Here is a 20126-nt window from a genome sequence, read left to right on the forward strand (position 1 = left end):
GCACTCAATATGCCAGCAAATTTGGATAACTCTGCATTGGCGACAGGACTGGAAAAGGTCAATTTTCAAAATCCCAAAGAAAGGCAATGCTAAAGAATATTCAAACTACCACACAATTGCACTCATCTCACACAATAGCAAAGTAATGCTCAAAATTCTCAAGCCAGACTTCAACAGTATGTGAACTGTGAACTTCCATATGTTCAAGCTGGTTTTAGAAAAGGCAGAGGAACCAGAGATCAAATTACCAACATCTGTTGGATCATTGAAAAAGCAAGAGAGTTCCAGAAAAACATCTCCTTCTGCTTTATTGACTATGCCAAAGGCTTTGAATGTGTGGATCACAACAAACTGTGGAAAATTCTGAAAGAGATGGGAATACCAGACCACCTGACCTGCCTCCTGAGAAGCCTGTATGCAGGTCAGGAAGCAGCAGTTAGAACTGGACATGGTACAACAGACTGGTTCCAAATCAGGAAAGGCTGTATATTGTCGCCCTGCTTATTTGACTTATATGCAGAGTACATCACGAGAAACGCTGGGCTGGAGGAAGCACAAACTAGAATCAAGATTGCTGGGAGAAATATCAATTACCTCAGATATGCAGATAACACCACCCTTATGGCAGAAAGGGAAGAGGAACTAAAGAGCCTCTTGATGAAAGTGAAAGAGGAGAGTGAAAAAGTTGGCTTAAAGCTCAACCTTCAGAAAATTAAGATCATGGCATCTTGTCTCATCACTTCATGGCAAATAGATAAGGGAAAAAATGGAAACAGTGGCAGACTTTATTTTGGGGGGCTTCAAAATCATTGCAGATGGTGACTTCAGCCATGAAATTAAAAGGTGCTTGCTCTTTGGAAGAAAAGTTATGACCAACCTAAACAGCATATTAAAAAGCAGAGACATTACTTTGCCAACAAAGGTCTGTCTAGTCAAAGCTGTGGTTTTTCCAGAAGTCATGTATGGATGTGACAGTTGGACTATAAAGAAAGCTGAGCGCCAAAGAATTGATGCTTTTGAACTGTGGCGTTGGAGAAGACTCTTGAGAGTCCCTTGGACTGCATGGAGATCCAACCAGTCCATCCTAAAGGAAATCAGTCCTGAATAATCATTGGAAGGACTGATGCTGAAGCTGAAACTCCAATACTTTGGCCACCTGCTGTGAAGAGTTGACTATTGGAAAAGACCCTGATGCTGCGAAAGATTGAAGGTGGGAGGAGAAGGGGATGACAGAGGATGAGATGGTTGGATGGCATCACCGACTCAATGGACATAAGTTTGAGTAAACTTCCCTGGTTATGGACAGGGAAGCCTGGCATGCTGCAGTCCATGGGGTTGCGAAGAGTCAGACACAACTGAGTGACTGAATTGAACTGATATACATTATTATCTAGTTATAAGGATTTAAGATTATTATTATTTCATCTTTGATATATGAGTTATTTTGTAATATATTTTAAATTTTCAAATGTGTGATTTAAATTTTTTTTTGGTCATTTTTAAAGAAGCTTGATTTATGTTTAATTTACATAACCATTCTCACACTGTAAGAAAGCAGTTCAATGATTTTTGGTAAATTTATACCAGGCCCACATCGAGTTTTAGGATACTTCAACTCCAAAGAGTCCTCTCCATGCCCAACTGCAGTCACAATTCTCACCTCCAGCCTCACACTCAGAAAATGACTGATAGAATTTCTGTCTCTGTAGGTTTGCCTTTTCTAGGAATTTTGTATAAATAAATCAGTTGATCATAAACATAAGTTGGGTTGTTTGGGGGTTTTTTGGGACTCTGTATTGTGTTCCATTGATTTCCGCTGTTTAACCAACCAGCACTGCAGAAATACAAAGGATCATAAGAGACTACTACAAGCAAATATACACCAATAAAGTGTATACCTTAGAAGACATGGGCAAATTCTTAGAAAGGTACAATCTCTCAAGACTGAACCAAAAAGAAACCAAATTTGAATTAACAGTACTGAAAGTGAATCAGTAATTTAAAATCTCCCAGCAAACAAACAAATATCCAGGACCAGATGGCTTCACTGTTGAATTCTACCAAACATTTAAAGAATAGTTAAAATCTTTCTGAAACTATTCCAAAAACTTACATGGGAACACTTCCAAACTCACTCTATGAGACCCCATCACCTGATACCAAGACCAGAGAAAGATATTACAAAAAAGAGAAGATTACAGGGCAGTATCACTGATGAACATAAATGCAAAAATCCTTAACAAAATACTAGCAAACAGAATCCAACAGTGCATTAGGAGGATCATATATCATGACTAAGTGGGATTCATCCCAGGGATGCAAGGATTTTCCAAGGTCCGTAAATCGATCAGTGTGATACATTGTATTAACAAATTGAAAAATAAAAACAATGTGACCATCTCAATAGATACAGAAGAATTTTTATAAAATTCACCATCAGTTTACAATAGGAGCTCTCCAGAAAGCGGGCATAGAGGGAACATACTTCAATATAATAAACGCCATAACTAACATCATACTCAATGGTGAAAAGCTAAAAGCATTCCTTCTAAGATGAGGAACAAGACAAGGATGCCCACTCTTGCCACTTTTATTCAACACAGTTTTGGAAGTCCTAACACAGAAGTTGAAGAGGAAAAAGGAAAAAAAAGGAATCCAAATTGGAAAGGAAGAAGTAAAACTGTCATTATCTGCAGATGACATGATACTATACGTAGAAAATTCTAAACATGCTACCAGAAAATAAATCAATACCATACTGTATTAATGGCTGTAGTTTTTAGTATACTTTTAAATTAGGTAGAGTAACTTAGTTTTGTTGTTCTTCCAGAAAACTTTCTGACTATTCTCGATTCTTTGCCTTTCCATATACATTTTAGGATCAACTTTTCAAATTGTATGAAAACCCTTGTTGGGATTTTGATAGGGATTGTACTGAATATATGGGTCAATCTGAGGATAATAGCCGTATTAACAACATTGAGTCTTTGAATCCATGAATGTGGTATGTCTTTCCATTTATTAGGTCTTCTTTAATTTCCCTGTGTAATGTTTTGTAGTTTTAAGTATACGTGTTTTACACATTTTTAGTCTTTTTAAAATCTTAATTGGGATTTGTTGAGCTTCTTTATTATAAATTAAAGTTTTGTGTTGTTTTTCTTTTTCCATGAAATTCAGGTAGTTTGGGGCCATTATTTTCTTCAGCTATTTTTTGGTCCCCATTTTTTTCTCTCTTTCCTTTCCAGAAATCCCACTATCATCCCCATGGAAAAGAAATGCAAAAAAGCAAAATGGCTATCTGAGGAGGCCTTACAAATAGCTGTGAAAAGAAGAGAAGCGAAAAGCAAAGGAGAAAAGGAAAGATATAAGCATCTGAATGCAGAGTTCCAAAGGATAGCAAGGAGAGATAAGAAAGCCTTCCTCAGCGATCAATGCAAAGAAATAGAGGAAAACAACAGACTAGGAAAAACAAGAGATCTCTTCAAGAAAATTAGAGATTCCAAAGGAACATTTCATGCAAAGATGGGCTCGATAAAGGACAGAAATGGTATGGACCTAACAGAAGCAGAAGATATTAAGAAGAGGTGGCAAGAATACACAGAAGAACTGTACAAAAAAGATCTTCATGACCAAGATAGTCACGATAACGTGATCACTGACCTAGAGCCAGACATCTTAGAATGTGAAGTCAAGTGGGCCGTAGAAAGCATCACTAGGAACAAAGCTAGTGGAAGTGATGTAATTCCAGTTGAGCTATTTCAAACCCTGAAAGATGATGCTATGAAAGTGCTGCACTCAATATGCCAGCAGATTTGGAAAACTCCGCAGTGGCCACAGGACTGGAAAAGGTCAGTCTTCATTCCAATCCCAAAGAAAGGCAATGCCAAAGAATGCTCAAACTACCGCACAATTGCACTCATCTCACACGCTAGTAAAGTCATGCTCCAAATTCTCCAAGCCAGGCTTCAGCAATATGTAAACCATGAACTCCCAGATGTTCAAGCAGGTTTTAGAAAAGGCAGAGGCACCAGAGATCAAATTGCCAACATCCGCTGGATCATGGAGAAAGCAAGAGAGTTCCAGAAAAATATCTATTTCTGCTTCATTGACTATGCCAAAGCCTTTGACTGTGTGGATCACAATAAACTGTGGAACATTCTGAAAGAGATGGGAATCCCAGACCACCTGACCTGCCTCTTGAGAAACCTGTATGCAGGTCAGGAAGCAACAGTCAGAACTGTACATGGAACAACAGACTGGTTCCAAATAGGAAAATGAGTGCGTCAAGGCTGTATATTGTCACCTTGCTTGTTTAACTTATATGCAGAGTACATCATGAGGAACGCTGGGCTGGAAGGAGCACAAGCTGGAATCAAGATTGCTGGGAGAAATATCAATAATCTCAGATATGCAGATGACACTACCCTTATGGCAGAAAGTGAAGAGGAACTCAAAAGCCTCTTGATGAAAGTGAAAGAGGAGAGTGAAAAGTTTGGCTTGAAGCTCAACATTCAGAAAACAAAGATCATGGCATCTGGTTCCATCACTTCATGGGAAATAGATGGAAAAACAGTGGAAACAGTGTCAGACTTTATTTTTTTGGGGCCTCCAAAATCACTGCAGATGCTAATTGCAGCCATGAAATTAAAAGACGCTTACTCCTTGGAAGGAAAGTTATGACCAACCTTGATAATATATTGAAAAGCAGAGACATTACTTTGCCAACAAAGGTCCGTCTAGTCAAGGCTATGGTTTTTCCCATGGTCATGTATGGATGTGAGAGTTGGACTGTGAAGAAAGCTGATTGCTGAAGAATTGATGCTTTTGAACTGTGGTGTTGGAGAAGACTCTTGAGAGTCCCTTGTACCGCCAGGAGATCCAACCAGTCCATTCTAAGGGAGATCAATCCTGGGTGTTCATTGGAAGGACTGATGCTAAAGCTGAAGCTGCAATACTTTGGCCACCTCATGCGACGAGTTGACTCACTGGAAAAGACTCTGATGCTGGGAAAGGTTGGGGGCGGGAGGAGAAGGGGATGACCGAGAATGAGATAGCTGGATGGCATCACCGACTCTGTGGACATGAGTTTGAGTGAACTCCGGGAGTTGGTGATGGACAGGGAGGCCTGGTGTGCTGTGATTCATGGGGTCACGGAGAGTCAGACATGACTGAGCGACTGAACTGAACTGATACTTGATGTTGTGCCACAGGCCTCTCTGAGTGTGTTTATTTTTCTTTAAGAATTTTTTCTCTGTTTTCTCCAGAGTATATTATTTCTGTTTCTGCAGTTTAAGTTCACAGATGCTTTCTTGTGCCATATCAAATCTCTAGAATTTCCATTCGGTTCTTTTTAAAATTGTTTATTTCTCCACAGGCATTCCCTATTTGTTAAGTCATTGTCATCACGTTTTTAATTCTTTGAACAATAATTTCTGTTTAATTTGTCAAACATATTTAAAGAACTTCTTTGAAGTCTTTGCTGTATTCAACATCTAAACCTATTCAGAGTCAGTTTCTATTGACCACTTTTTTCCCCTGAATATAGGTCACATTTCTGTGACCTATATTTTTTAATTCTTAGTTTTTTGGATGTCTTACAGTATTTCTGTTGAAAATTGTGCATTTTCAGATTAATGTACTGTAACAACTCTGGGTTTTGATTCTCTTCTCAACAATGTTGTTGTGTTTTCTTAGAAATAACTTGCCTGGACTTAAACTGTAGAATCTGTGTGTCCCACGTTGTGTGACTGTTGATGTCTCTGCTCAGGTTTTTAATTCTGATTTTTACCTTTTAACCTGCCTTCACAGAGCTTACCCATGTATCTGTATAGTTTACTTATCAGTTAATGATTTGGGTTTTCATCATCTGCTGATGAGTCTATGTATGGTTTGGGGAGTGTGTTCAGAGGTTGGTCAGATTTCAAGTCTGCCTTGGTTTTCACTTTATGCTAAGCTCCCTCATTTTTTTTCCCCACACGTATATACATGTATGTTTCCCAGTAAACCAAGGATGTTTGGAAAGCTTATCTAGCCATTCTGTAGCTGTCTCATTTTGAGGTTCTTCCTGTCAAGTTTCTGAACTTTTCCACTCCTGGCTGCATCTAAGATCACAATCCCAGACCAGCAGAGCTGTGTGTTTCCCCCATTCATCTCTTGCTAAGTACAACACTTGTTTAAAATTTATTTTTAAAAATTTTTATTTAGTTTTTTGAATCAGTTACTTTTACTGACAGTGCTGTTGGCCTGGATTATCAACTAATCAAGTCCATTTCCTCTGGTAGCAAGATTCTTTTTCCTCATGATCCTCATGATCTTGGTAAAGCTATTACCCTGACTGATCTGAAAGGGAGTTAGGAGCAGCCACAGCAAGAAAACTACAAGTTCCTTTTTTTACCCAAATTTCTAAATGCTTATAATAAACAAATACTCCTTAATTTATTGTGCATTTTTATTTCCAGGGCTCTGAAATGTTTGCTTTTGATAGTTTTTGAGTTTTTTTCCAATTTATGCTTATGTTGGGGGATGAGGATTTGCCGACCTCCTTATTCCATCATATTCCCATCTCTCTTATTTCTAAATTAATTGTAATCAGAGTATATAGTCTGTACATTACCTGTCCTTCGAACTTGGAGATTTTCTTTATGGCCTAGTAAGCGGTCAGTTTAGGTTTTACCTGTACTTGAAAAGATGAAAGTCTCCGATTTGGGATGCAGAATTTTCTGATTTGGCTATTAAATCAGGCTTGCCAATTCAAACATTATAATTTTTTTTTTTTACAACCAACACTTTTATTTGCATTTATTTTTTGCGGCATTTATTCCCAGGCCATAAGTTTTTGTTTCTTCAGTTTCTTCTGGGATATCTTTTTCTTCTGTGCAACCTCCTTTTCTGGTTTAGGAACAATCTGTTCTATTTCAGTAAGGATCTTCTCAATATGACAGGGAGAACTCGTGTAGGGGTTGATCCAACCGTGAGCTCTGTAAGTCCTGTGCCACATCTTGGGGGCTTTGTTCACCGGGATGTGCTCAGTGACCACAGAATCTACATCTAAGCATTACTCTGCATTTTTGAGCATGTGCAGTAAAAGCTCAGCACTCTTTTTGGGCCGCCAACCCTGCATCCAGCTCCACTGTTTGGCCTGTGCACACCTATCAGCTCCACCACTGTAATGACAGAATGGCACACATTGCTTCTTTAAAGTGACGTCCTTCAGACACTTGGTGACTTTTCGGATATGCATACCCATTATGGCCTGGGCAGTTCCACAAGTGTTCTTTAAGTGAACACGAAGATTTGAATCTCCTGATTTGCATGATTTTGTGGCGTTTTCTGGATTGAGTGAATAGAGCACGATTTTTAGAGATGACCTCAGGCCACCAACTGGAAAGGCAAACATTATAAATCTTTACTAATTTTTCATCCGCTTAATATGCCAATAATAAAAGAGTTGTGTGAAAATTCCCTATTATCATAGGGAAGTTATACAATTCTATTGTCATACAATTCTATTTTTAATATTTTTAATTCTTTAATATTGTCTGCAGAGACTGTTTTCTGTTTTTCTATTCCTTCCATTAGTTCAGATAGTCAATTTTTTGTGCCCCTTTAGAAAATACATGGCAATCAACCTGTTTGATACTAAACAGTACACTAAATAAAAAGGATACTAAATTTTATTCCTTATAGCCAGAAGCTTATTCCATATAGCCAGAGACATTACTTTGCCAACAAAGGTCCATCTAGTCAAGGCTATGGTTTTTCCAGTGGTCATGTATGGATGTGAGAGTTGGACTGTGAAGAAAGCTGAGTGCCGAAGAATTGATGCTTTTGAACTGTAGTGTTGGAGAAGACTCTTGAGAGTCCCTTGGACTGCAAGGAAATCCAACCAGTTCATCCTAAAGGAAATCAGTCCTGAATATTCATTGGAAGGACTGATGTTGAAGCTGAAACTCCAATACTTTGGCCACCTGCTGCGAAGAGCTGACTCATTGGAAAAGACCCTGATGCTGGGAAAGATTGAGGGCAGAAGAAGGGGACGACAGAGGATGAGATGGCTGGATGGCATCACCGACTCGATGGACATGAGTTTGGGTAAACTCCGGTGGGTGGTGATAGACAGGGAGGCCTAACGTGCTGTGATTCATGGGGTCGCAAAGAGTCGGACGCAACTGAGCTGAACTGAGCCAGAAGCTTATCGTTTAAGATAAGCAAATCTGCCACAGAACTTGCTTTGTCACCTAGGAGTCTCAGAAACTATAGAAACACTTGGAACCATCATCCTCTCTGAGAAAGTCTAAAAGTTTAAGTGTCTTGGCATGTAGGCATGTATAACAAAAGAAGTCTCTATTTCTGCTTTGGAAGATAAATTTCTCTCTCCCGCAAGGAAGAAAAAAACATAGAAAATTAAAAGACATTTTCTTTTCACTAGTTTATAAAAACTTACTGTTTAAACTCATGATATAAAGAGATTTAAGTGAAAGTCACTCAGTCGTGTCCAACTCTTTGCGACCCCGTGGACTATACAGTCCATGGAACTCTCCAGGCCAGAATACTGGAGTGGGTAGCCTTTCCCTTCTCCAGGGGATCTTCCCAACCCAGGGATCGAACCCAGGTCTCCTGCATTACAGGCGAATTCTTTACCAACTGAGCCACAAGCCCAAAGAGATTTAAAGACATACATAAAAGAGTTCACCCTCTGCCGATTATCAGGAAAATCTGTATCAGCAAAATTCAGATTATAATTACCTTCTTCTTTTGTTCTTCCCCAGCCACTTATAAAACATGTTGTGTTTTTGTTTAGTCTTTGGAAGACACCGAAAGGTAGACAAATAGGCTGAATGTAATTATTATAACGCACTGCTTTTTTTAAGTGAAAAAGTGCAATATCATTATCATAAGATTCCACATTGAAGTTTGGATGGACCATAATTGCATTAACTTTGATCTTCTTGCTGTATGGCTCACTCCCTTTTATATTATTAGTTCCAATCACAGCTCTCCATATTACAGGATTTCTGAAAGAAAGTAAATGCTTTTGTTATAAACATGGTTATTTAAGTAAATATTTTTTTCTCCCACTAGTTTTTGTTTTTCTCATGTTAGATTAATAACAAAAAAAATTAATCCTACTTTCATCTGACAAAGTTATATCAAGGAAAAACCTAACTACTGTGATGTAGGAAAGGAGAAAAAGATCAGTGGGACAGAAAGTCTCAAATGGATTCAAGTACCTGAGAATTTAATATACGGTAGCAGTTCTTACCAATGGACAAATGGATGAATTATTCAATAAATGGTATTGGAACTAACAAATGAGTTTGAAAAGTGAAATAAAAGTAAATCTCTGAAAAATATTAAACAGTAAAATAAGCTCCAAATGGATTAAATATTTAAATACTCAATCTTTTAAATAAAGACTTATCTTTCAGAGATACATAAAGTGGAATGTCTGAGATTTCTTTCAAAATAATTGGAGGGGGAGTTGGCAAGAATAAAGATGAAATAAGATCAGGCATGAGCTGATGAACTGAAGCTGCATAATATGTATTGGGAATTCACTAAACTATACTTTTTAACATTTTTTAAATCCTTGAATAAAACATTTGGATATTAAATAAGGATGAGAGGTTTAAAACTTAAACCAGAAAGAAAATATAGATGAATATATAACTTTGATGTTGGGAAGGACTTTATATATTCCACTGGACTGTATCTTTATGAGAAAGGACTTTATAAAGCAAGACACTAAATGTAAAAGAAGCAACTAATGGATCTTGACAGTCTTTAAAAGAAAAGCAAGCAGAAATCAAACTAAACCGAAAAATCTTTTGTAGGTCAAAAATCAACAATTAAAGCGCCAAGTCGTTAATAGTTACTGCATTTGAATTTGGTTTGGAGGAACTATTTACTTTATACCCTGTTGTTTACAAATGCTGAAGCTCCTCTCACCCTTCAAATTGGCAGATGGTGTCTATGCATATTTTATGATTATGCTCAGTACAGACAAGACTCAGAGGAACAAAGTTACTCTTATTCATTGGGGAAAATATAAATAGATGGGTATTTTGGCAGCATGTACCAGTAACCTATAAAAGCTACGTTGTATTTGACACTGCAGTTTAGCTTTCTAGAATTTATTCCAAGGAAGTAGAAGATATTTAGCTATCTTAAAAGTGGGGGTTCAAGAGGGGGAACACATGTACATCCGGTTAGGATTCATGTCAATGTACGGCAAAACCAACCAATATATTCAGTTCAGTTCAGTCGCTCAGTCGTGTCCGACTCTTAGCGACCCCATGAACCACAGCACGCCAGTCCTCCCTGTCCATCACCAACTCCTGGAGTTCATTCAAACTCATGTCCATCGAGTTGGTGATGCCATCCAGCCACCTCATTCTCTGTCGTCCCCATCTCCTCCTATCCCCAGTCGCTCCCAGCATCAGAGTCTTTTCCAGTGAGTCAACTCGTCGCATGAGGTGGCCAAAGTATTGGAGTTTCAGCTTTAGCATCAGTCCTTCCAATGAACACCCAGGATTGATCTCCTTTAGAATGGACTGGTTGGATCTCCTTGCAGTCCAAGGGACTCTCAAGAGTCTTCTCCAGCACCACAGTTCAAAAGCATCAATTCTTCGGCGATCAGCTTTCTTCACAGTCCAACTCTCACATCCATACATGACAACGGGAAAAACCATAGCCTTGACTAGACAGACCTTGGTTGGCAAAGTAATGTCTCTGCTTTTTAATATGCTATCTAGGTTGGTCATAACTTTCCTTCCAAGGAGTAAGCGTCTTTTAATTTCATGGCTGAAATCACCATCCGCAGCGATTTTGGAGCCCAAAAAAATAAAGTCTGACACTGTTTCGACTGTTTCCCCATCTATTTCCCAAGAAGTGATGGGACCAGATGCCATGATCTTCGTTTTCTGAATGTTAAGCTTCAAGCCAACCTTTTCACTCTCCTCTTTCACTTTCATCAATAGGCCTTTGAGTTCCTCTTCACTTTCTGCCATAAGGGTGGTGTCATCTGCATATCTGAGGTTATTGATATTTCTCCCAGCAATCTTGATTCCAGTTTGTGCTTCTTCCAGCCCAGCGTTCCTCATGATGTACTCTGCATATAAGTTAAATAAGCAAGGTGACAATATACAACCTTGACGTACTCCTTTTCCTATTTGGAACCAGTCTGTTGTTCTATGTCCAGTTCTAACTGTTGCTTCCTGACCTGCATACAGGTTTCTCAAGAGGCAGGTCAGGTGGTCATTAATGTAAAGTAATTAGCCTCCAATAAAAAAAAAAGTGAAGAAAAAAAAAGTGGACTGAAGTGAAGCCTCTCAGTCCTGTCTGACTCTTTGTGACCCCATGGACTGTAGACCACCAGGCTCCTCCATCCATGGAATTTTCTAGGCAAGAGTACTGGAGTGGGTTGTCATTTCCTTCTCCAGGGGTTCTTCCCAACCCAGGGATCGAACCCGGGTCTCCTGCATTGTGGGCAGAAGCTTTACTGTCGGAGCCACCAGGGAATCCCAAAAAGTGGACTAGGTAACCTCTAAAAACTTTGTAAAAATATTTTAAAGTCCTAGTTCTATTGTGTTTAAAAGGAAATTATAGCTTAAATGCTTTAAGCTACTTTTAAATACCTGTATGCAGGTCAGGAAGCAACAGTTAGAACTGGACATGGAACAACAGACTGGTTCCAAATTGGGAAAGGACTATGTCAAAGCTGTATATTGTCACCCTGCTTATTTAACTTATATGCAGGGTACATCATGAGAAATGCTGGGCTGGAGGAAGCACAAGCTGGAAATCAAGATTGCCGGGAGAAATATCAATAACCTCAGATATGCAGATGACACCACCCTTATGGCAGAAAGTGAAGAAGAACTAATGAGCCTCTTGATGAAAGTGAAAGAAGAGAGTGAAAAAGTTGGCTTAAAGCTCAACATTCAGAAAACTAAGATCATGGCATCCGGTCCCATCACTTCATGGCAAATAGATGGGGAAACAGTGGAAACAGTGGCTGACTTTATTTTTCTGGGCTCCAAAATCGCTGCGGATGGTGATTGCAGCCATGAAATTAAAAGACACTTACTCCTTGGAAGGAAAGTTATGACCAACCTAGACGGCATATTAAAAAGCAGAGACATTACTTTGCCAAGAAAGGTCCGTCTAGTCAAGGCTATGGTCTTTCCCGTTGTCATGTATGGATGTGAGAGTTGGACTGTGAAGAAAGCTGAGCACCAAAGAATTGATGCTTCTGAACTGTGGTGTTAGAGAAGACTCTTGAGAGTCCCTTAGACTGCAAGGAGATCCAACCAGTCCATCCTAAAAGAGATTAGTCCTGGGTGTTCATTGGAGGGACTGATGTTGAAGCGGAAACTCCAGTACTTTGGCCACCTGATGCAGAGAGCTGACTCATTTGAAAAGACCCTGATGCTGGGAAAGATTGAGGGTAGGAGGAGAAGGGGATGACTTAGGATGAGATGGTTGGATGGCATCACTGACACAATGGACATGGGTTTGGGTGGACTCCAGGAGTTGGTGATGGACGGGGAGTCCTGGCGTACTGCGGTTCATGGGGTCACAAAGAGTCGGACACAACTGAGCGACTGAACTGAACTTTTAAATAATGTTTCTTTTCTTTCTTGAATTAAATCATCTTTATTATAAAGATAAAGATATAATTTATGTCTTGAATTAAAATTTTTTTCAGTTTTATTGAGAAATAATCGACATACATCATTGTGTAAGATTAAGGTGTACTGCATATTGGTTTGATCTACATATATTATAAAATGATTACCACAATAGGTTTAATTAACATCCATTATCTCATTTATATGCAATAAAAAAGGAAAGAAAAAAATTCTCGTGATGAAAACTCTTAGGACATACTCTCTTAACAATTTTCCTGTATATCATACAGCAGTCTTAACTATACTTATCATGTTGTATGTTACATTCCTATTTCTTATTTATCTTATGATGGAAGTTTGTACCTTCTCCCCACAGCCTGTCTCTGGCAACCAGCCACAAATCTCATCTCTTTTTCTCTGAATTTGGTGGGGATTTTTTGTTTTTCTTGGATTCTACTTATAACTGAGAACATGCAGTATGAATTTGTCTTTCTGTCAAACTTATTTCACTTAGCATGATGCCTTCAAGATCTATCCACAGTGTCACAAATGGTAGGGTTTCCTGGTGACTCAGAGGTTAAAGTGTCTGCCTGGAATGCAGGAGACCCGGGTTTGATCCCTGGGTTGGGAAGAGCCCCTGGAGAAGGAAATGGCAACCCACTCCAGTACTCTTGTCTGGAGAATCCCATGGAGGGACGAGTCCATGGGGTCACAAAGAGTCGGACACGACTGAGTGACTTCACTTTCACTTTCCTCATTATTTATGGCTAAATTACACACACACACACACGCACCACATTTCTTTACTTTTTTATCCATTCATCCATCACTTGTCACTTAGAAGCTGTTGTAAATAATTCTGCTATGAACATGGGGTGCAGATATATTTTCGAGTTAATGTTTCATTCCTTTTGGATATAGTCCCAAAGATAGAATTGCTGGATCATGTTATAGTACTATTTTTAATTTTTTGAGAACCCTCCATACTGTTTTTGCATAGTGGATATACCGATTTACATACTCCCATAAGCAGTTCACAAGTGTTCCGTTTCCTCCACATCCACAACAGCATTTGTTAGCTGTCTTTTTTGATGTAGGTCATTGTAAGGTGATATTTCATTGTGGTTTTAATTTACATTTCCTTAATGACTAGCGAGTTGAGCATCTTTTTGAGTACCTGTTGACCATTCATATATCATCTCTGGAAAAATATCTATTCAGATTCTATACCCATTTTAAAAATCATATGATCCTTTGTATTTCTGTGGTATAAGTTGTACTATGTCCTTTTGCATTTATAAGTTCATTGATTTGGGTCCTCCCTCTTTTTTCCTTGGTAAGTAAGGGTTTGTCAATTTTGTCTGTCTTTTCAAAGAACCAACTCTTAGTTTGGTTAATGTTTTATATATTTTTGGTATCTATTTAACACTGTGCTAATCTTTATTGTTTCCTTCCTTCTAATTTTAGGTTCAGTTTCTTCTTTTTCTAGTTCCTTCAGGTACAGAGGTAGGTTGTTTATTTGGTATCATCTTGCTTCTTAATATATGCATTAATTGCCATGAACTTCTCTCTCAGAACTGCTTTTGCTGCATAAGTTGTGTTTCCATTTTTGTCTCAAAATCCTTTTTAAATTTCTCTTTTAGTTTCTTCTTTGATCCATTGGTTTCCTAGGAGAGTATTGTTTAATTTCCATGTATTCACGCATTTTCCAATTTTCCTCTTTTTATTGATTTCTACTTTCATGCTATTGTGGTCAGAGAAGATCCCTGGTATGATTTCAGTCTCCTTGAATTTGCTGACTTGTTTTGTGGCCTGACACGGTTTGTCATAGAAAATGTTCCATATGTACTTGAGAAGAATATATAATCTGCTACTGTTGACTAGAAGGTTCTGCCTATGACTGTTAGGTCATTCTTGATCTATAGCATTGTTTAAATCTGCTGTTTCCTTATTGATTCTCTTTCTAGATGATCTGTCAATTGTTAAGATCCCCAACTAAAGTTCCCAACATTTCTGAATTGCTATTTATTTCTCCTTTTAACTCTGTTAGTTCTTGCTTTATCTTTTTAGATGCTCCAATGTTGGATGCATAAGTATTTACTGTTGTTATGTCTTCTTGATGGCTTGACCACTTTATTATTGTTGTTCAGTCGCTAAGTTGTGTCTGACTCTTTGATGGACTCCAGCATGCCAGTCTTCCCTGTCCTTCACCATCTTCTGCAGTTTGCACAGATTCATGTACATTGAGTGGGTGATGCTATCTAACCATCTCATCCTCTCCTACCCTTTTTTCCTTTTCCCTTCATCAGGGTCTTTTCCATTGTATGCTATCTTTTCTTGTCTCTTTTACCATTTTATGCTTAAAGTCTATTTTGTCTAATATAAATACCCTTGCTTTTTAGCAGGTTACCAATTTCTTGAAATATCTTTTTCCATCCCTTCACTCTGTCTATGTGTGCCTTTAAAAAAATTTTTTTTTAATTTATCTATTTGGCTGCTTCAGATCTTCATTGCTGCACATGGAATCTTCGTTGCTGGACATGGGATCTTCATAGTCTCATGTGGGAACTTTCACTGTGATGTGTGTGCTGTCTGGTTGTGGCATGCAGGCTCAGTTGCTCCATGGCATATGAGATCTTAGTTCCCTGGAATTGAACTGCACCCCTTGCATTGCATGACAAACTCTTAACCACTGAACCACCAAGGAAGTCCTCTATGTGTGCCTTTAAAGCTAAAGTGAGTCCCTTGTAGACAGCAAATTGTTGGATAAAGACTTCCTGAACAAACAAAAGCTGAAGGAGTTCATTACTACTAGAATAGCCTTACAAGAAAATTCTAGAAAAACATCTTGTTTTGCTTCATTGACTAAGTTAAAGCCTTTGTGTGGATCATAACAAACTGTGGAAAATTCTTAAAGAGATGGCAATACCAGACTATCTTACCTGCCTCCTGAGAAACCTGTATGCAGGTCCAGAAGCAACAGTTAGAACTGGACATGGAACAATCAGTTCAGTTCAGTTCAGTTCAGTCCCTCAGTCGTGTCCGACTCTTTGTGACCCCACGAATCACAGCACACAGGCCTCCCTGTCCATCACCAGCTCCTGGAGTTCACTCAAACTGATTGCATCGAGTCGGTGATGCCATCCAGCCATCTCATTCTCTGTCGTCCCCGTCTCCTCCCGCCCCCAATCCCTCCCAGCATCAGAGTCTTTTCCAGTGAGTCAACTCGTTACATGAGGTGGCCAAAGTATTGGAATTTCAGCTTTAGCATCAGTCCTTCCAATGAACACCCAGGATTGATCTCCTTTAGAATGGACTGGTTGGATCTCCTTGCAGTCCAAGGGACTCTCAAGAGTCTTCTCCAACACCACAGTTCAAAAGCATCAATTCTTCGGTGCTCAACTTTATTGATAATCCAACTGTCACATCCTTAAATGACCACTGGAAAAACCATAGCCTTGACTAGACGGACCTTGGTTGGCAAAGTAATGTCTCTACTTTTTAATATGCTATATAGGTTGGTCATAACTTCCCTTCCAAGGAGTAAGCGTCTTTTAATTTCATGGCTGCAGTCAGCATCTGCAGTGATTTTGGAGCCCAAAAAAATAAAGTCAGCCACTGTTTCCACTGTTTCCCCATCTATTTCCCATGAAGTGATGGGACCAGATGCCATGATCTTAGTTTTCTGAATGTTGAGCTTCAAGCCAACCTTTTCACTCTCCTCTTTCACTTTCATCGAGAGGGTTTTGAGTTCCTCTTCACTTTCTGCCATAAGGGTAGTGTCATCTGCATATCTGAGGTTATTGCTATTTCTCCTGGCAGTCTTGATTCCAGCTTGTGTTTCTTCCAGCCCAGCATTCCTCATGATGTACTCTGCATATAAGTTAAATAAGCACGGTGACATATACAACCTTGACGTACTCCTTTTCTTATTTGGAACCAGTCTGTTGTTCCATGACTGGTTCTAACTGTTGCTTCCTGACCTGCATACAGGTTTCTCAGGAGGCAGGTCAGGTGGTCTGGTATTCCCATCTCTTTCAGAATTTTCCAGTTTATTGTGATCCACACAGTCAAAGGCTTTGGCATAGTCAATGAAGCAGAAATATATGTTTTTCTGGAACTCTTTTGCTTTCTCCATGATCCAGCGGATGTTGGCAATTTGATCTCTGGTGCCTCTGCCTTTTCTAAAACCTGCTTGAACATCTGGAAGTTCACGGTTAACATATTGCTGAAGTCTGGCTTGGAGAATTTTGAGCATGACTTTACTAATGTGTAAGATGAGTGCAATTGTGCAGTAGTTTGAGCATTCTTTGGCATTGCCTTTCTTTGAGATTGGAATGAAGACTGACCTTTTCCAGTCCTGTGGCCACTGCGGAGTTTTCCAAATTTGCTGGCATATTGAGTGCAGCACTTTCATAGCATCATCTTTCAGGGTTTGAAATAGCTCAACTGGAATTCCATCACTTCCACTAGCTTTGTTCCTAGTGATGCTTTCTAAGGCCCACTTGACTTCACATTCCAAGATGTCTGGCTCTAGGTCAGTGATCACGTTATCGTGACTATCTTGGTCGTGAAGATCTTTTTGTACAGTTCTTTTGTGTATTCTTGCCACCTCTTCTTAATATCTTCTGCTTCTGTTAGGTCCATACCATTTCTGTCCTTCATCGAGCCCATCTTTGCATGAAATGTTCCCTTGGAATCTCTAATTTTCTTGAAGAGATCTCTTGTTTTTCCTATTCTGTTCTTTTCCTCTATTTCTTTGCATTGATCACTGAGGAAGGTTTTCTCATCTCTCCTTGCTATTCTTTGGAACTCTGCATTCAGATGCTTATATCTTTCCTTTTCTCCTTTGCTTTTTGCTTCTTTCATGATTATTTGTAAGGCCTCCTCAGAGAGCCATTTTGCTTTTTTGCATTTCTTTTCCATGGGGATGGTCTTGGTCCCTGTCTCCTGTACAATGTCATGAACCTCCATAGTTCATCAGGCACTCTATCTATCAGATCTGGTCCCTTAAATCTATTTCTCACTTCCAGTGTATAATCATAAGGGATTTGATTTAGGTCATATCTGAATGGTCTAGTGGTTTTCCCTACTTTGTTCAATTTAAGTCTGAATGGACTGGTTCAAAATTGGGAAATGAGTACATCAAAGCTGTATACTGTCACTCTGCCTATTTAACATATATGCAGCATACATCATGTGAAATCCTGGGCTGGATGAATCACAAGCTGGAATCAAGATTGTTGGGAGAAATATCAATAACCTCAGATATGTAGATGATAACCACCCTTATGGCAGAAAGTGAAGAGAAACTAAAGAGCCTCCTGATAAAAGTGAAAGAGGAGAGCGAAAAAGCTGGCTTAAAACTCAACATTCAGAAAACTAAGATCATAGCATCTGTTTCCAAAGCTTCATGGCAAATAGATGGGGAAACAATGGAAACAGTGACAGACTTTATTTTCTTGGGCTCCAGAATCACTGTGGATGGTGACTGCAGCCATGAAATTAAAAGACATTTGCTTCATGGAAGAAAAGCTATGACCAACCTAGACAGCATATTAAAAGCAGAGACATTACTTTGCCAACTAAGGTCCGTCTAGTCAAGGCTATAGTTTTTCCATTAGTCATGTATGGATGTGACAGCTGGACTATAAAGAAAGCTGACTGTCAAAGAATTGATGCTTTTGAACTGAGATGTTGGAGAAGACTCTTGAGAGTCCCTTGGACTGCAAGAAGATCAAACCAGTCAATCCTAAAGGAAATCAGTCCTGAATATTCATGGAAGGACTGATGCTGAAGCTGAAGCTCCAATACTTGTGTTACCTGATGCTAAGAACTGACTCCTTGGAAAAGACCCTGATGCTGGAAAAGACTGAAGGCAGAAGGAGAAGGGGATGACAGGATAAGATGATTGGATGGCATCACCAACTCAATGAACATGAGTTTAAGCAAGCTCCAGGAGTTGGTGCTGGACAGGGAAGCCTGGAGTGCTGCAGTCCATGGGGTCACAAAGAGTTGGACATGACTGAGCGACTGAACTGAACTTGACTTCAGTTTATATTCAGAACATAAGATTAAGAAAGCAAGTTATATACACTGAAAACTATAAAACTTTGCTAAAAGAAATTAAAGATGATGTAGCTAAATGGAAAGGCATCCCTTGTTCATGTATTAGAAAACTTAATATTGTTAAAAATGACAGTACTAGACAGAATGCTCCATAGAATCAATGCAATATCTATACCAATATCAATGTTTTTGCAGAAATTAAAAAAAAATCCTAGAATTCATATGGAATATCAAAAGACCCCAAGTAGCCAAAATAAACTTGAAAAAGAAGAATGAAGTTGGAGGATCATACCTCTAGTTTTCAAAACTTAATGAAAAACTACAGTAATCAAAACAGTGTGGTACTAGCGTAAGGGCAGACATATATGGCAATGAAAAGACTAGAGAGCCCAGCAATACATTCTTGCATATGTGGTCTGTTGATTTTTGACAACAGTGCCAAGACTATTCAATGGAGAAATGAAAGACTTTTCAGCAATGGTGCTGGGAAAATTGGATATCTACGTACAAAAGAATGAAACTGGATCCTTACTTTCCAGTATAGGCAAAAGTTAAGTCAACACAGATCAAAGACCTAAGTGTAAGAATAAAGCTATATAACTTTTAGAAGAAAACACAGAAGAAAAGCTTCATGATATTGGATTTGGCAGTGGTTCTCAGAAGTGACATCAAACATATAAATAACAAAAGAAAAAAAATAAATTGGAGTTGGTCAAAGTTAAAACTTTTGCATCAAAGGACACTATTAAGAGAGTGAAAAGACAACTCACAGAATTTGAGAAAATGTTTGCAAATCATATATATTTAATAAGGGGTTAATATTCGAAAATATATAAAGCATTCCTACAGCTCAATATCCACAAAAAGCCAAACAGCCCAGTTCAAAAATGGGCAAAGGACTTGAATAAATGGTTCTCCAAAGAAGAATACAGGACTTTTTTGGTGGTCCATGCTTCCAGGCTTGATTACTAGTCTGAGAACTAAGATCCCACATGCTGCATCAGTTCAGTTCAGTCACTCAGTCGTGTCCGACTCTTTGCGACCCCATGGACTGCAGCACTCCAGGCCTCCCCATCCATCACCAACTCCCGGAGTTTACTCACACTCACACCCATTGAGTTGATGATGCCATCCAACCATCTCATCCTCTGTCGTCCCCTTCTTCTGCCCTCAATCTTTCCCAGCATCAGGGTCTTTTCCAATGAGTCAGCTCTTCGCAGCAGGTGGCCAAAGTATTGGAGTTTCAGCTTCAACATCAGTCCTTCCAATGAATATTCAGGACTGATTTCCTTTAGGATGAACTGGTTGGATTTCCTTGCAGTCCAAGGGATTCTCAAGAGTCTTCTCCAACACCACAGTTCAAAAGCATCAATTCTTCGGCACTCAGCTTTCTTTATAGTCCAACTCTCACATCCATACATGACC

General features: G+C 39.0%; 1 protein-coding gene across 1 annotated transcript in view; it reads right to left on the reverse strand.

Moving 5' to 3' along the window:
• Positions 1–20126, reverse strand: part of TMPRSS12 (transmembrane serine protease 12) — a 35338-nt gene that overhangs the window by 10811 nt on the left and 4401 nt on the right. The window contains exon 3 of the mRNA XM_055394768.2: positions 8746–9014. Within this exon, the coding sequence (XP_055250743.2) occupies positions 8746–9014 (269 nt within the window). The remainder of the gene's footprint in view (positions 1–8745; positions 9015–20126) is intronic.

Source organism: Moschus berezovskii, chromosome 6, assembly GCF_049115385.1.
Source record: "Moschus berezovskii isolate FMDL1 chromosome 6, NW_MosBer_1.0, whole genome shotgun sequence".
NCBI classification, from domain to species: domain Eukaryota; kingdom Metazoa; phylum Chordata; class Mammalia; order Artiodactyla; family Moschidae; genus Moschus; species Moschus berezovskii.